Genomic DNA, 17130 nt, shown 5'->3' with positions numbered 1-17130 from the left:
ATTTTTCCATTTCCAAATTAGTTCAAATGTCATTAGGGTTAAGGAAATGGTCTGTCCGTTTCCCTACTTTCTTCCTACTGTTATGTCTGTCAAATTGCTCAATGTTCGGACAAAGCTTTTCTGAATTCGAAACACTGATGATTACACGTAGAAACAGAATAAGGATTTTGAAGATCTTTAATCGTGTTGAGTCATATAAATATCCAGTACAAAAATCACATTGTACAAAGCAGATGAATGAATGGGCATTGGATCATGACAGGGCCCCTTTAAACTACTGCACATACTGTAACCTATCATAGTATTAATCCACATAGACAAAACTTAGGCTGCATCCCAATTCTCCACTCTTCTCCTGGAGTGTGCACGTCATCGCATAGTTAGTAAGTAAGCCATGGACAAGCCAGAACGGCCCATATGGGCAGGAGCCCATCTCCTGTTTCTGTAGCATAAGGCAGCTTGATGTACAACCCCTGGACATGACGCTACTTGGATGGATTTAACAATGGTGGAAACTCCCCCCTAACCAATGCTGACACAATTCTTATGCTTTTAAATCCATGACTGTAAGTGTAAATGTGCACGCTTTAAGGATGGGTGGAGAATCGGGATGCAGCCATAGACTGCTCAATCACATAGTCAACAACATAATATAGAGGCAACCTTAAGGCTAACCAACCGTGTCTACATGAACACCCAACAGTGTTCTTTAGAAAGAGGACATCAGAACTATCTCTGGTCCAGAGTGTGAGCAGGAAGCCTCAGCATAAGAAAGCCACACTAACGCCCTGGACCAGAGCTTTCTATAGGCTAACCATATCTGGCAGCTAACATTACTCAACAATCCCCCAATAGCATTGGACACTGGACGCTTGATGGACTTGATGTTTGTTTAATGCATGTCCATAGCTGAGCATGGTGTTAATGCTGAAAGGCAAGAACAGTCCCAATAAAGAAGCACAAATATGTATTTATAGTGAGATGCTGCTGACACCCTGAATTAAAGTGAGAAAATGGATGTACCAATCCCAGATTGCCCCTTTTTCAAATTAAAATAATGAGGGGAAAATAAAGCACTCTTCTGTTGTCATTTTCTCTTCTAATTTAAACTCTTATGTCTACCGTTCAAGGGCAGAAGAAACACGGTTGATTTTCAGTTCGGAGGGTTTAGGAACCCAAAAATGAATGTTTATCAAAGCAATGTTTGCCACAATCTCAAATAGTCACTTACACAGTGGGCGCTCAATGGTCGAAGAAATAGAACGAGAAAATAACTTGTTTATTACAATTATTTAGCATATAATATAGTATACATTATTAACAAGTGTGTTCTTGACTCAGAGGATTGTCTAAGCTACCTCACCATTTTCATTGTTTACATCCATAGATGTTTTTGGGGGAAAATAATATATGTACAGTTTGTGTGAATTTTGAATGCTGCGGACAGAGACAGGGAAATAATATCACCGTCGTTGTGGCAATTATGTCAGTTGTGTTATTAGTTTGAAATGTCTGATTAAATGTCATCCTTCTGTAATGATACTATTGTTCAATTTGTATGTTTTGGCCTTGGGCAAGTTGCTTCATTTGAATTGCTCAATTTTCTTACTATGTATATGTCAAACCATTTCATGATGGCAAACCAATCTAATGACCATTTTCATATGTATATGTCCAAACATTTTATGATCCCAATATTGTGTTGACCTGTACCTCTTATGTCAATGACAATCCCAACAGAATGTCAAACATTCTCTCTTACAACTGAAAATGGCATATTACCCTTAATATCTAGCCTTTCTGCCCCACATACTGTCGTCCCAATATGTCAGGCCTGGAAACTTTGTCCGTGTGCACATCACAAATGGATGTTCAACCATCAATCAATTACTCCGTTTTAATTAACCAAGAAAAGCATCAAGTAAAACACTGAGTAAAGAATCATGTTTAATTTGAACATGTTCAGTTCATTAGGGTAACACTTTCCATTAACCCTTCATAAAGAGTACCTTATTGCAAAGTGTTTTGTTTTTTTCAGATAGTCAGCACCCAGAGGAGCTTTTTGGTCCGAGTGTTTCAGCTCCCCCCTACAGAGAATGATCTCCTAAATGGCACACTATTGTAGCCTGGTACAAATGTAGTGCACTATATAGGGAATGGGTGTCATTTGGGATGCGGAATATGTAAAGCAATGTGGATCAGGTGTTATTGACGGTCAGAAAGGTGACGTACAACCCATAGAAATTGAATGAGTAGAGTGGGTGTCCCCATTCAAGTCAAGGATGCCACAGTCGGTGGACTGGTGGCCATTTTGACTGTACCCATAGAATTAGAGCATTCTATTTCTATGGTTGAACCCCTCAGTCTCTTAGCATGGCTTTATGTGACTTCAAAAGAAGATTGTGACATACATAGCCAATGCTATAAGGGAATGGGACGCTAGAAACCTGATAACAAAACAGAACTGTACAGCATATTGTTTCAATACACAGATACACACAATATAAGATATATCTCACAATATGCAGCTTTTCATTCCAGAAACTCTGAACAATTCATAGATGTTGTCTCTCAAGTTCACCAGAAAACCGCTTGCTTTTCGTCCCTCTATTGCAGGCAGCTTTTGAAAAACAAAAAAGAGAAGAAGTATGTTTGTACATAGAGATAGATGTGGGGCCTGATGCACAGAGTACAGTACCCCCATATACAACGAAGCGTCTTCTTGACAAGTCTTTTCCTCGTGAGCCCCCGGCTGCCTTGCAGAGAGAGAGACCACTAAGCGTCGTCGTCCAGGTCCTCCAGTGAGGTCAAAGATCAACGGTGATCAACAACGGTAAAAGAGCACTTTGAAAAATACTGCCTTGTCTTTTTGTGTCCTTCTTGTTTTGTTCTATTGTTTGCCACTTTCACAAAGTACCAGGAGTTAAGTTCACTTTAGCTAGTGCATGAGTGTTTGTTGTACATTTTCCTTTTTTCTTTTACGAGCTCCCTTCTCTCTGGTTAGGAATCCCTGTAGCCGTCACTGTCCTCTCCCCCGTACATGTCAGCTAGTTTTCTAAACCTGGGTCCCCACTCGCTCAGGTAGTTATAGTCCTGGTCTCCCTCCGTGGTCACGGAACCCAGGGAGCTCAGGGACTCAGCCACCGAGCCGCTTCCCTCGTAGGCGTAGGTGGCCAGGGAGTCATAGGGCGGCGCTGTGGGGTCCTGGTCGTTGTCCTGGAGCCTTTGGTTTATGAATTCCCTGACGTCCGAGTTGTCCCTGTATGCAGGAGGGAGGACAACGGTCCGACGGACGGGAGGGTTCAGGGTCTCGGGCTTGATGTCCCTGCGCTGTTTGGTCTCCTCGATAGCCTCCGGGTTGCGCAGCGTGCCGATATCAAAGGCCTGGGTGTCCTCCTCTCCGCCCCCCTCATCATTGTAGCTGACGACATTGTCTCTCACATCCTCTTTGGAGATGATCAGAGGCTCCTTCTTCCTCTGCTGCCTCCTCAGGACAGCGAACAGCACAACGATTACTACAGACACAGAGAGAGAGAGAAGAACTTGAGCATGAGATGGATAGGAGAGGAAAGCAAATGAGTTGAGGAATGTGCCTCGATACTCAGGATTTTTTTAAAAGTTTTTTTTATTTTCTTTTTTAACATGTATTTAACTAGGCAAGTCAGTTAAGAACAAATTCTTATATACAACGACAGCCTACACCGGCCAAACTCAGACGACGCTGGGCCAATGAATCGATCACGATTATTTCAGAAACAAGACAAAGGCTTTTGAACTTTTGTTTTATTTCCCACCTGTGTTCCTTCTATTTTCTGAAGGATAGTTGGTGTCTGTTGGGGAACCATTGGTGGTGTGCATACAGTATGCTGATACACTCACTGATATACAGGGCTTTGGTGGGCTGAGACAGGCTTGACCTGCCACAAAAGACTTGCCGTATGGATTTGTATCACCTATCTAACTCTGTGCAGTTGCAGTGAAGATAGGTGAATAGCAACGAAAGGTTTGGCTAACAGAGTTCAGAATATGACATGGCGTAAATCAACGTCTTCTGAATGTGTTGCTGATCATTTGTGTGTGTTGATGCGATTTATGTTTTAATGTGCTTGTATGTGAGCCACATGCAAAATAAAATGTTCTGTCTTGTGTTTAAAACTTTTTTAAAAAGGACAATAAAGCGTTTTGAATTTAACTGAATTGTACAGTACTCACGGAGAAGTATGAGGACACAGATGATGATGGCCATGAGGGCTCCAGTGCTGAGCCCTGCGGTGAGGACCAGAGCCTCCTGGTTACACAGCTGCATGTTCCCCTCGCGGTCGCAGGTACAAACACGCACAGTCAGGGTGTTGGTGCTGCTCTGCATGGGAAAGTCCCCGTCCGATATCACCACGGGAACCAGGTAGGTGCTCCTCTGTAGCCGGCTGTAGCTGTTCCTTCTGGTCAGGATCCCAGCCGTGTTGTCTGTTGGAGATAGACGTCTTAGAGTTGGATACTATACAAGTAAGCAGTGTTGTCTGTTGTCTGGCACTGAGGAGTAAGCAGTTATGGGCTGTTGTTATCTGTTAGACACTTTAGAGGTAGCTACTATACAAGTTAGATGTAGGAATGTCCCCCAGTTTCTAAAGTTTATCTTGTCTCCAATTAACAGCCGTAAATGTTATATTATATTAGGGTGTGCTTAAATATATTTGAATGGGTAAGATTGACAAATTGCAGTGTTGGGGAAGCTACTCTGAAAATATAGATTATTAAACTACCAATTAAGCTATACTAAAGCATTCACTTAAAGTAATTCCAATGTTTCCAGATTTAAATTAAATATTACCTATAATTACTTACAATATGAGTGAAATATACTTTCCCCAAAAAATAATGATGTATGCTAAAAAACAGCTTTTCTGTGTTGGAATGGTGTGGACGTATACCGGTCATTAAAAATGAGTAGATCGCTGATTGGTCAGCTCAGCCAATATGAATGACATCGTGTTCAATGAGGAAACGGCATGCATTTTTTTCTGTTTGAGGTGGGGGGTTTTCTCCAATTTATGCTTTGGCCACAAATATTAGTGTAAGACGTATCAACAACATTATTTGGTTATGAGTTAAGAGAATATGAACTTATACAAATTTGATTTTCATTGGACAGTTACTTTTAAAAAGTAGTTCACTACTTCTTGGTAAATTATCATAACTAAATCTGAAATGTCATAGACTACAAATTGCAAGAACAAATTTAGCCAATTAAAACAAAAAATATGTTTCAATGTGAGAATTTGGCAGGTCTGATGCTGAAAATGTAAGGAAATGCTTGCCTCCTTCATATTTAATAAAAATTTTGCCAAAAAAGTAATGTGTAGTTCAAGTAGTTAGCTACACCGCTACATGGCAAACACTACCTAGATTTGAATGTAGTTCAACTACCACCAAACTACTGCAAAATGTAGTTACTAGTTGATCTAGTTGTACTTCACTACTCCGCAACACTGACACATTGTGATCACGGCTGCTGTGGAATACAGTTGTTCTGGGGAGAAGAAGAAAATGGACGAAGCCGGAAATGAATTAACTTGTGTGTCAACTGTTGTCCTCCAAGAAGAAGTGTACCTTTGTTGTCTCGGACGGTGAAGTTGGCTTTCCCTGAGACCTCGTGTGCTAGACTGAAGAAGAATCTGTGTCCACCGATAGGCTCGTCAGCATCTTTAGCGCTCACTGTCTGAATCCTCTGAGAAAAGGTAAGAAAAATATGATCTAACACAGATGACATACTTCATCATCTTCTTTTGACATGTCTTTATCCTGAGGAACAAGACAAAAAGGGTTCAGGAGAGTGGGGAGCTCTGAGGTTAAACCTGAAAGCCTTCCGGCATAAGGCCAATTTCTGTGATCGAGGCAAGGGTTAACTGATGAAGATGCGATCGGTTGGGGGATCTTGGGCGGGAAAGAAGACATTCTGTAGTGGTTTAAATTAAAATAATAGTACATTGTTTTCCATTACCTGGTTAGCCTTGGCGTTTTCACAGACGAAGGTTTCGTAGTAAGCGGCGAATGTAGGAGCGTTGTCATTAACGTCCAGTACTCTGATGTCCACTGGTATGCGGCTAATCAGCCGTGGGTTGTCTTTAAAACACAGAATCATGACGTTTAATAACCACACCAAGGAAACACAATAACTGCCTTTGATACGATTACTGCTCAAACTACTGTACATGTAATTACAACAAGTAATTGTGGTAGTTCACTGACACATGTACACGCACTCTATTTCCTCTTGTTCCGAAGGAGTGGAGCGTGTGTGTGTGTGTGTGTGTGCGTGCGTCAATGATCAACGTGCTACTTACTGAACTCTGTGGCGATGACAGAGATGTTGTGCCAAGGGTTCTCCTCTCTGTCCAGAGTCCTTAGCATGAAAACTGAGCCGTTACCCGGGTGTACGTTGAACACCCTGTCCATGTCTGTACGCCGGTCAATAGAGTACCTGCACATAGCAAACAACAACTATAAGCATCCTCTTCACAACACAAACAAGCATAAGCATCCTCACTTCCTTTCACATAAACCCAATGCACCGTGTCCTTGGCTGTGAGGCAGTTTATTAAATCTACCTGCACAACACAAACAACAAATATACACTTCCTCACAGCAAATATTCACGGGAATATTATCCCCCCTGTCTTTGTCTGCACCCTGTTCTATCAGGTACCTGTATCTGCACAAAACAAACAAGTATAAATGTCCTTGCTTTATTTCACTGAAACCCAGTGGAGGAGTATCACAACAATACATCATACTGCTGCATACAGTATCATCCAATTTGAAAGCAATTTGGATGACTGACAGTTGTGGTCTGGTCGTTCCGCAAAAAAAAAAAGTGACTCCAAAATGTTTATCTGTGCTATCATGGTGTAGTGGTCCTAATGGCTGTTTGGAGATACACTCGCAAAAAACACACACACGCGAATGCATGCACACACAAACACGCACACACACAAATGCATAAACACACACAGGTTATCTAGTAGTGTTGTTTTTCTTCACTTCCTGAGGACTAGTGTGATACATCAGTTTGATTAATAGAGTAGTGGATGTAGGGCTGCGTCCCAAATGCACCCTATTCGCTATATAGTGCACCACTTTTGTCCAGGGCTCATAGTGCCATATAGGGAATAGGGTGCCATTTGGGACACAAACGCAGACATGGAAGAGAGCAGGGAAGTGGAGGGGAGAGGCAGACCCCCGGGGGAGGGGGGGAGGGGGGCGTGAACCAGATCTCTCAGGTACCATGCACCACCGCACCCCTACCCCCATCTCCTTTCTCCCTATCTCCCCTCTCCGTCTACTCTCTAATCCTCTACCCTTCCTCAGACAGTATTTGTTTTGTTGTTTACCAGCACAAACAGTTTTAGACTTTTTACCTCAACACACATACACCGCACCACACACTCACTCTCTCTTTGCCCCTCTTGCTTCTGACAGCAAGTCTAAACTCGTTAAATCTGTCCTGTTGGGGTGCCAACTGCCTTTCTAATATTCTCAATAATTCAGTTGGCTGGGCCTGGCCCCTCCCCTGATTAATTACACCAGATAAAAGTGTGTGCGTGTGTGTGTGCTACTCTCGTCTCCTCCTCTCTCCTCTTCTCATTCCCTCTCCTTGCTTCTTATCCCTTCTCCTTTCCTAACTTCTCATCTCCTCACCTACCCTCGTCTCATCAACCTACTCTCTAAATGCTACAAAGCACAGCCTTCCTGATGAGCGCTGATAAAAACGAATGATGCCATATTTGACACCAGTAATAAAGAGCTCTAACTTCTAGCTTCAGCAGGCACTCCAGGATAACACTTCTCTGTGATCACTGCACTGTGATTGAAGAAAGCGCTGATACTGGCAGGAGTTGTTCAAAGTGTAATTTTAGCTGAAACACAGTAAAATATTTGAAAGAAAATAAATAATATGTTGACCCAGATCTGCTGACCACTAGTAGGTGTCTCAGGCACTGTGCACGTGTGTAGTACCTGACAGGGCTGCGGCTGCTGTCTGGGTCTGTGGCACTGACCGATCCGACGATGGTGCCTACGGCTGAGTCCTCTTTGACCTCCATGACGTAGCTGACCCGGTCGAACACCGGCGGCTCGTCCACATCCTCCACGATCAACTTGACCGTCGCCTCGTCCGTGGTCGCCGCATAGCGCAGGAACCGTGGGTCAGGGTTGGAGTTCTCCACCTGGATCCTTAGAGTGTACGACCGCTTCCTCTCAAAGTCGAGAGGCTGAGGAGAGCGAGAGAAGAGGGTTATTAACAACTCTCTCTCACACACACACACACACACTCAATCACACACCAGTTAGCACGTTTTTGTTTAACTTTCCTTCCCTCTCACTCACACACATCCTGTGACATGCAACACTTTTCTCGTCTAAGCAATACACACACAGACACACACACAGCAAGATACACACATACGTCAAACAACACACACATCATCAACAATTGAATTAATTCAGTGTGAGTATTTTCAGTATTTTCCAAAACAGAGACTTGTGGGATTTAAGAAATCCAGTGTCCTTGTATATTGAGTGTTTGGATTTCAGTCATGTCCACAATTATGCCCAGTAACATGGAACATCTGGCAGCACCCATCTAAATGATCGGAGCATGCAATAAGGGTGAATGGGAAAACAGCTGTGCGCTAAACAATCATAGCAGGGGAATCAACCTAAATAAAGCCTGCCCATTTCTTTACAGACAGCAGAACTATCCATTAGCACGCAGTGCCTCAGACTTGTTTACATGAGACAACAAAAGGTACAAGACATCGTCGCCAATGCTATTTTGAAAGAACAAGAAATGGTTTGAGTTTCTTACAACATTTGTGAGCTAACATTAGCATCACAAACACAATTTATTCCTTTGGCCAAAGTCCTGGTACGGTCGCAGTTTGGGGATATCTCAGCTACAGTGCGTGAATAGGAACAAACAAAGAATACGATATAGCGAGCATAACACACCCATATCAAACCACACCCCTAAGATGCAATTCTAGTTTCAGAAATTGTATTTCTTAATGAGGTGAAAAAACCAGGCGAGTTCAGACCCCCTTTAAACATCTATTCTCTCCTCTCTCTGTGTGCATCCCAATAATCTCTTCTTTCTTCAAAATAAATGACTGGTATATGGAAACACCCATCTCGCTAATGCATACACCAATTCAACTCTTTTAAACTTGTAGGGAGTAGTTTACGAGTGCACACTCCTTCCTCCTGAAGTGTGCACTCGTAAACTACTCTCTACACGTTTAAAAGAGTTGAATTGGTGACCTTTAAGGCAACACTAATGCTGTCTGGAGAGAACACGTCTGATGTGTGTTTTTGGTTGTGAGGTAGCTACTAACAACATCCAGGCCTCCTGTCATTTAACAAGTGTGTGTGTGTGTGTGTGTGTGTGTGTGTACGTGCAGCTGTGCAGGTTTTTCATTGAGCTTTCAACTGAGCACCGTCTGTACAGCGCTTGATATCAATCAAATACAGTAATTTGATATGACCCTTCATATTCATAAGTCATTGATTTATTTTCTCCTGTTCTCTAGACAGGGGTTTGATGATGTCAACATGAACATGTGTTGTTTGGGGACAGTGGTGCAGGAAATGCCCTTTAACTAGACAAGCCATTTAATTAGAGTAGGTTCAGATGTAGATCAGACCCTGTACACACACACACACAGAGAGAGAGAGCTTAGATCCCTTCCAATATCATTACAACAGTAACATCAGCAGAAGGCAATTACATCTTCCTCCACTCAATGATGACCTGATGGAAGTTAAGTGATCGATTTGAAGCCACATTGGAGGAGGGGGTTCTTGAAAAAGCAACGATCCGATTATTTTTAATACATCAAAACATACTACAACTCAGTACCACTGGCTGGTGCTGGTGAAATCCATACCTAGTATAATTTCATCCTATCTGAACATGTGTACGGTATGTACAATCTGACATGACTGGATAAATGTAAGCAACATGGAAAAATAATCCAGCCATCCAAAAGGCAAGGTAAAGCAGTTAAAGGGATAACTCTGGATTTTGGCATGTTATCTACTTCCCCAAGTCAGATGAACTTGAGGATACAATTGTTGTATCGACGTGCGGTTTGAATGGGGTTGTTAACTAGCACTTGTGCAATTACTAACTAGGTTCTAGGGAGACAGCCTCAGAGCCAAACGAAAAACATACTTTAAGTATTTCTGAGCACCTACAAGAAGTATTATGCACACATAATGGTCTAGTTACTTTAGACAGGAACTAAAGTAAGGACGTTGGTCGGGGAGGACGGGTGGTTGTAATTCACGACCGTCGAGCAAAGGGTGCGTGTCCGAGTTACATCTGGAACAACTGTAGCATTTTAGCCTCCCGTTCCTCTAACCCTTATTCTAAACTTAACCCAATTCACCTAACCTGCGATGTAAATTGGTAGGGATATTTAAGACAAAACCGAAAGTTGGTTTAAGCAGTAACGCGTTTGTTATGGCATCAATTTTGACAGGGGAAACACAGCCTATTCAGCCTATCCAGCCTATCCAAGCTCATTCTTTTTTTACATTAGCAACAAAGGTAGGCTACATCTGTCCAAGCCCATCATGAAACGAGAGATGAGTACCTTGGTGAATAGCGGTGAACCTCATATTTAGTTAAGTTATTTTCATGTAACAATTGCTTGTTTTCCATGTCATATGTTCAAAACCCAAGCCCTCCGTAGACTACCCTTACCCTAGGCCTGCTATAACAAAGGCTGGTTCAACAGCAATTCTTTTTATTCGAATTTGATTCGAATTATAAACTGTATTTTAGACCTTATCAACAGCCTAGTGAATTTAATCTTGCTTATTGACAACGTTTGGCATGTCCACAGACTGCAATTTACAGTAGGCCCAGCCCCTATGTCAGTGTGAATGCTATAGCCTATGTTTAATGTACACCATATATACAAACGTATGTGGAAACCCCTTCAAATGAGTGGATTCGGTTATTTCAGCCACACCTGTTGATGACAGGTGTGGGAAGAAAAAAAATCGAGCACACAGCCATGCAATCTCCATAGACAAACATTGGCAGTAGAATGGTTGAAGAGCTCAGTGACTTTTAAAGTGGCAATGGCATAGGATAACACCAACAAGTCCGCTCGTCAAATGTCTGCCCTGCTAGAGCTGCGCCGGTCAACTGTAAGTGCTGTTATTATGAAGTGGAAACGTCTAGGATCAACAACGGCTCAGCTGCGAAGTGATAGGACACACGCTCTCAAACGGGACCGCCGAGTGCTGAAGCGCATAAAAATCGCCTGTCCTCGGTTGCAACACTCACTACAGAGTCCTAAACTGCCTCTGGAAGCAATTTCAGCACAAGAACTGTTCGTCGGGAGCTTCATGAAATGGGTTTCCATGGCCAAGCAGCCACACACAAGCCTAAGATCACCATGTGCAATGTCAAACCTTGGCTGGAGTGGTGTAAATCTCACCGCGTTTGGAATCTGGACTAATAGAAACTTGTTCTCTGGAGTGATGAATTGCACTTCACAATCTGGCAGTCCTACAGACAAATCTGGGTTTGGCGGAACCCAGGAGAATGCTACCTAGGAGGAATAATTGTCTGGGGCTGTTTTTCATGGTTCTGGCTAGGCCCCTTAGTTCCAGTGAAAGAAAACCTTTCCTGTTTCAGCATGACAATGCCCCCTTGCACAAAGCGATGTTCATACAGAAAGGATTTGTTGAGATCGGTGTGGAAGAACTTGACTGGTCTGTACAGAGGCCTGACCGCATCCTCATCGAACACCTTTGGGATGAATTGGAAGACTAACTGCGAACCAGAACTAATCACCTGTCACGACTTCAAAGGATTGGAAGACTGATGGAGCGTTTCAATTCCCATATCATGTTCCTTATGTAACCGTCTGGCATACATTTCTGTTCTGTCCGTGATTGTTGGTGTCTTTAGTGGTTTTTGATTATGCTAGTGTGTATGTATGTTCCTATTTGGAATTTTGCTCGACTTTTTGAGTAAACTCAGTTGTGTCCTGCGCCTGACTCTGCTACATCTCTTCACCCAATCGTTGACATCACCCAACATCAGTGCCCGACCTCACTAATGCTCTTGTGGCTGAATGGAAGCAAGTCCTCGCAGCAATGTTCCAACATCTAGTGGAAAGCCTTCCCAGAAGAGTGGAGGCTGTTCTAGTAGCAAAGTGGGGACCAACTCCATTTTAATGCCCATGATTTTGAAATGAGATGTCCGATGAGCAGGTCATGTAGTGTATTTTCTTTTTGAAGCAATGCAATTAGAATAATGTAAACCGCAAACATGTTCAACATATTTTGCAAATATGGGGCAGGCTATTTAACGAACTAGACTATAGCGGACAACATTCAAATTGGATTTGATGACAATACAATACATGAAAAACTATAAATAAACTATTTGAAGCGACCACATTACAAATAGTTTAATCATCAAAACCCAGCACTTTCTTGTCACCGCCAGGAACTGCGCCCATAATTGTTTGTGAAAATAGAAACAATATTTCTGACACACCCCGGAACCTAAAGCGCTCCCACCAGCCCTTAGATTTACCATTGCGTTAGGTTTATTGAAATAGAGTGCTAGGAGTGATTGGGAATCCAGCCATACTGAAGGAGTGTCCTAGGAATTAGGGGAATAAGGACTAGGGATATGGGCTAGTGGTAGATTAGGAATGCAGCCAATCACTGACCTTCCTGAGGGTGATGACACCCTCCTGTGTGCTCCTATTGGTTGAAATGTCGAACATGGCTGGGCCGTCACTGCTGGTGATTCGGTAGTTCATCTCAGCGTTCCTGCCAATGTCAGCGTCTGTAGCTCGCAGCACGGCCACCGTCGAGCCGGGCTCTGACGACTCTGGAGCTTTGAACTCATACAGACCTGGAGGAAAGACAAGGACACACACACATTAGTTGTTGTTATTCTGTAACATCTGGATCAACCCATTAATTCAAACATTTGAATCCATCTTAAAAGCCTACATTAATCAAACATGTATCATTTGTTCAACGTGAATATATTGGCACATACATTGTTATTTTTAACGGGTGATTTCCTGGTTTGTGCCAGATAAATGAATGCTTCCCTGTCTGCTAGCTAAAGCACCTCACTGTATCTCATATGCTTAAATAAATAGCTGGCTTGGTCTGCAAAGGGATGGAAGTGATATACACACAGGCTGCAGAGACAAACACTACTGACACCCTCATAAAACACCCTGACAGCATTCTGGCAACGCCTGAGTCGGCAGGTCTCTGTCTCACGCACACACATATGCAGGCAGGTGTGTACACGAGCATACGCACACAAACACAGGCATGGAAACACACACACACCACTATGGAGAGGTTTCCCGGGCTAACAGGTATTTAGCATTGGGTCGAGAGGAGGAAGCATCAGTCTTGCAGACAACAATGGTATCGCTGCCTGACACTCTGCCTCCTCCGGGTGTCCCATTACAATATCCACTTGCACTCACTCTCGCTTTCTCCCTGGCCCCTCCCTTCATCCCTCCTTCCATCCCTCTATTTATTCCTCCCGTCTCACCTTCATTTCCTTTCTATCCATCTCTACCCCCTACCTCGCTCTCTCTCTCTCTCTCTCTCCCTCCTTCCCCTCCTCCGTCCCTCCCACCCTCCCTCCCTCCCTGTCCTGTCCATTGAGGTGAGGTGCAGTGACAGTGTTTGTCTTCCTGTTGGGGAGGGTGATAAATGGAGGTAGGGTTTCTACGGTTGTGTGCATTTTGTCATGTAAAGAGCTGTTTGGCTTGTGTGGGTAACACACACACACAGACACAGTGCTGTTATTGAGGGGAAACAGAATGACACCAGTAATCTGTCAATCTGATATATTTGCAATTCGCCAGATGCACCAGAGAGGGAAAGAGCAAGGGAGAGAGAGAGGGGAGAGGGGGACAAGACACAGCGTGTGAGAGGACATAGAGGGGGTGAAGGAGAGAAAGATGGTTGGCAAAAGAAACACTGAAAAGAAAAATAGAAACAAAGGACATTAGCGGAGCCACACAGTGACATTGAGCGCATTGGGAAGAGAAAGACTGAGCGAGAGGATCTGGAATAACAGCAAGGGAGTGAAAAAAAAGTGATAGTTAGAAGGAGATAAAAAGAGAGCGAGAAAGAGATAAAAACCCACAGAGTACTCTTTTCATTTAATAGGGATTACCAGGCTGATCTGATGCACTGTGCAGGACCCTTCCCTCTGTCATATGGCTTTACATTTAATTATACCCAGCCTTCCAGAGAGCGCTGCAGTCGTACATGCACACACACACACCGCAGCTGCAGCATCGCAGTACCAATCCACATTAATTTTGAAATTGACACCAGATGGAGGCTGCCTGTTTGGCACGAGCCTTCTGTATGGTGAACTAGGTTTGTGTGTGTGTGTGTGTGTGTGTGTGTGCGCACATCTGTCTGTATATGTGTGCACTATACTCACTCTTGGGGAAGCGTGGTGGGTTGTCATTGACATCAGACAGGGTGATGCTGACCGTGGTGGTCCCTGATAGTCCACCCATCTGGCCAGCCATGTCTTTAGCGTGGATCACAACGACATAGTTCTCCTTCGTCTCCCTGTCCATGTTTGGCAGGGCTGTCTTGATCACACCTGTAAGAAAAAGACAGAGCGATTAGATACTTTTGATACATACATTTCTTCATATATCAGTGTTCCGTAAGAATATATTTTAAATAATAATAACCAAATAGCACTCATGCCATGTCTTGCACTAACACTTACAGTACACTTGTCTTTTCTTTATAGCACTGACTTTGCTGATAGCTTTTTTATTGAGGAACATTTTTCCTTACTATGACTGTGATATATGATTGCCTTTACCTAGCTATCTTAAGATGAATAACTAACTGTAAGTGGCTCTGGATAAATGTGTCTGCTAAATGACTACATAGAATATATGCATCAGTCGTGTAGTGTAGGGTAAACACACGTATATGCAGTTTAACACCTTTGTTATTTTGTGCAAGCGTTTTACCCACCTTTTGCGAGAAAATGCACTGAAAGTATCGGGAGCATTTACTCACCTCGAACGGCGGTCAGCCCTCACACACTGTTTTTTTTTTTTTTATCACTGCATCACTGTTATGTATGTATGCATGCAAAGTAATATCACAGTGTATGATGCACAAAATATAATTTTTGCACATTTCTTTAGAGCTCAGACACAAAGACATTGAGGTGAATATAGATGCTCTGTCTCTCTCTGGTACAGTTGTGTTCCATATACACATAAAAAAATATATATATCTCTGGTTTATCAGTCAGGACAGAGGTTCAGTGAAGCTCTAATTGACTACAGTTGAAGTCGGAAGTTTACATATACCTTAGCCAAATACATTTAAACTTAGTTTCACAATTCCTGACATTTAATCCTAGTAAAAAGTCCCTGTCTTAGGTCAGTTAGGATTGGCACTTTTTTGGGGGATGTGAAATGTCAGAATAATAGTAAAGATAATTATTTATTTCAGCTTTTATTTCTTTCATCACATTCCCAGTGGGTCAGAAGTGGGTCACATACACTCAATTAATATTTGGTAGCATTGCCTTTAAATTGTTTAACTTGGGTCAATCGTTTCAAGTAGCCTTCCACAAGCTTCCCATATTAAGTTGGGTGAATTTTGGCCCATTCCTCCTGACAGAGCTGGTATAACTGAGTCAGGTTTGTAGGCCTCCTTGCTCGCACACGCTTTTTCAGTTCTGCCCACACATTTTCTATAGGATTGAGGTCAGGGCTTTGTGATGACCACTCCGATACCTTAACTTTGTTGTCCTTAAGCCATCTTGACACAACTTTGGAAGTATGCTTGGGGTCATTGTCCATTTGCGACCAAACTTCAACTTCCTAACTGATGACTTGAGTTGCTTCAATATATCTACATAATTGTCCTGCCACTCCCGTGCTTCACGGTTGGGATGGTGTTCTTCGGCTTACAAGCGCCCCCCTTTTTCCACCAAACGACAAGATGGTCATTATGGCCAAACAGTTATATTTTGTTTCATCAGACCAGAAGACATTTCTCCAAAACGTACGATCTTTGTCCCCATGTGCAGTTGCAAACCGTAGTCTGGCTTTCTTTAATGGCGGTTTTGGAGCAGTGACTTCTTCCTTGCTGAGGTTATGTCTATATAGGACTCGTTTTACTGTGGATGTAGATACTTTTGTACCTGTTTCATTCATCCAGCATTTTCACAAGGTCATTTGCTGTTGTTATTGGATCGATTGCACTTTTCACACCGGAATACGTTTATATATAGGAGACAGAACGCGTCTCCTTCTTGAGCGGTATGACGTCTGCGTGGTCCCATGGTGTTTATACTTGCGTACTATTGTTTGCACATATGAACGTGGTACCATCGGGCATTTGGAAATTGCTCCGAAGGATGAACCAGACTTCTACCATTTTTTTCTGAGGTCTTGGCTGATTTCTTTTGATTTTCCCATGATGTCAAGCAAACAGGCACTGAGTTTGAAGGTAGGCTTTGAAATACATCCACAGGTACACCTCCAATTTACTCAAAGTATGTCAATTAGCCTATCAGAAGCTTCTAAAGCCATGACATCATTTTCTGGAATTTTCCAAGCTGTTTAAAAGCACAGCAAACTTAGTTTATGTAAACTTCTGACCCACTGGAATTGTCTGTAAACAATTGTTGGAAAAATGAATTGTGTCATGCACAAAGTAGATCTCCTAACCGACTTGCCAAAACTACATTTTGTTAACAAGAAATTTGTGGAGTGGTTGAAAAATGTGTTTTAATGACTCCAACCTAAGTGTATGTAAACTTCCAACTTCAACTGTACATATTAAAAGCAGCGCTCTGCCTTCTTCTCCTCCTGTCTGTCAGATATTGAGCTGCCGTGGCTTTTGTCATCCATTTGAAGCATCAAAACTACAGAGACTGTTACAGTAAAATACAGAAATAGAAGTAAAAAACACTAAATCAATTGCATCGACAGAGTTCATGGGATCCAATCTCTTTTTTTTCCAAAGAGGAAATTTGTTGAATATCAAACAATAGGCGATGTAAGGGCT

At 42.7% G+C, this 17130-nt stretch overlaps 1 protein-coding gene across 1 annotated transcript in view; it reads right to left on the bottom strand.

The window, feature by feature from the left end:
* Positions 1–159: 159 nt before the first annotated feature.
* The window catches only part of LOC115105118 (cadherin-6-like), an 81161-nt gene continuing 64190 nt past the window's right edge, over positions 160–17130 (bottom strand). The window contains exons 5-12 of the mRNA XM_029626753.2: positions 14519–14686; positions 12756–12943; positions 8014–8267; positions 6342–6478; positions 5999–6120; positions 5608–5725; positions 4213–4464; positions 160–3515 (exon numbers count right to left, since the gene is read on the bottom strand). Of these exons, the coding sequence (XP_029482613.1) occupies positions 3001–3515; positions 4213–4464; positions 5608–5725; positions 5999–6120; positions 6342–6478; positions 8014–8267; positions 12756–12943; positions 14519–14686 (1754 nt within the window). The 3' untranslated portion in view covers positions 160–3000. The remainder of the gene's footprint in view (positions 3516–4212; positions 4465–5607; positions 5726–5998; positions 6121–6341; positions 6479–8013; positions 8268–12755; positions 12944–14518; positions 14687–17130) is intronic.

Source organism: Oncorhynchus nerka, linkage group LG22, assembly GCF_034236695.1.
Source record: "Oncorhynchus nerka isolate Pitt River linkage group LG22, Oner_Uvic_2.0, whole genome shotgun sequence".
Classification (NCBI taxonomy): Eukaryota; Metazoa; Chordata; class Actinopteri; order Salmoniformes; family Salmonidae; genus Oncorhynchus; species Oncorhynchus nerka.
Note: the sequence above shows the minus strand (reverse complement) of the source record. Positions and strands in the feature narration are given on the sequence as shown.